General features: G+C 44.1%; 1 protein-coding gene across 1 annotated transcript in view; it reads right to left on the reverse strand.

Moving 5' to 3' along the window:
• The window catches only part of LOC104759308 (L-ascorbate oxidase homolog), an 11,255-nt gene that overhangs the window by 9,448 nt on the left and 715 nt on the right, over positions 1–1,092 (reverse strand). The window contains exons 3-4 of the mRNA XM_010482255.1: positions 789–1,059; positions 592–691 (exon numbers count right to left, since the gene is read on the reverse strand). Coding sequence (XP_010480557.1) covers positions 592–691; positions 789–1,059 — 371 coding nt within the window. The remainder of the gene's footprint in view (positions 1–591; positions 692–788; positions 1,060–1,092) is intronic.

Here is a 1,092-nt window from a genome sequence, read left to right on the forward strand (position 1 = left end):
GATGTCCGGTTTCGCCGTCCGGTTAGTTGTAACCGGCTTCAGCCCGACATCCACTGGCTTCTTATGCAGTGGTTGGTCGGTTCCTTGCCCGGAATCTTCTGGCTCCTTTAACAGAGATGTCCGGTTTCGCCGTCAGGCAAATCGACTTCCACATGCGATCTTTTCAAGATCTCGAGTTACAGAAATCGTTTAGAGATGGCGTCCTTGGTTGAAGGAACGAAGAATTTTCCGACGCTTATTTGGATTTCCTTTTGCTGTTAAATTCTCTCAGAGAATTCTTTTCATGGAGCTTCGATGAATTAGTTTCGGTGGTTACCAAAGTAATCACAGTTCGACTGGTTTCGACGATGATTCTCTCACCGGAATCGGTGCTCAAACGGCGGAGTCGGCGTTACCTTCTTGGGCTCATGTTTGGGCCTTATTTTTCTGTAATCTCTTAAGAGGCTTGTATCCTGGCTTGGACTTATGTTCGAATGTTTAATATAATATTTCACTTGGAAAAAANAGTCAAAATCAACAACCGTAACTTTATTTCATCAACACAAAATTTGAAACAAATGAATCAATCACAACCGAAACGAAGAGCCAAACCTGGTTGAACGTTGAGTTTTGCACCACTGGCGCGGCCATTGATGAGAATTACATCAGGTAAAGGAAGCTTTCCGCCATTATCGAGCTGTGCTCTCAAGGCCTACACAGAGATCAGATCTCTCATAAACATCAATCATAAAAATCAAAGCAAAGTAACAAACATTAAGGGTAAATTAGAATAGTCTGTTTTAAATTACCTTGTGGTTGGTCTTGTACCAGTCGCCTATGAGAACAGTGTAATCATCGGCGGGAGGAGGGAAAGGGACGGGGATCTTTGGGCGGCTGGAGATACGGATAGCTCCGAATCCGCCGGCTGCTTTGTGAAACCCGAGTGACGGGAAGTAATAGAAACTTCCGATCTGATCTTTAACCTGTAGAGCGTAGGTGTAGTTCTTCCCTGGCGGGATTGGGCACGTCGTTCCGTACACTCCGTCTTGGAACGAGTTCTTTCTATTTTGAATCCCCGCCCTTTTGTGTTTTCAATCAAAAAAAAAAAAAAAA

The sequence above is a fragment of the Camelina sativa genome, chromosome 17 (genome assembly GCF_000633955.1).
Source record: "Camelina sativa cultivar DH55 chromosome 17, Cs, whole genome shotgun sequence".
Taxonomy (NCBI): Eukaryota; Viridiplantae; Streptophyta; class Magnoliopsida; order Brassicales; family Brassicaceae; genus Camelina; species Camelina sativa.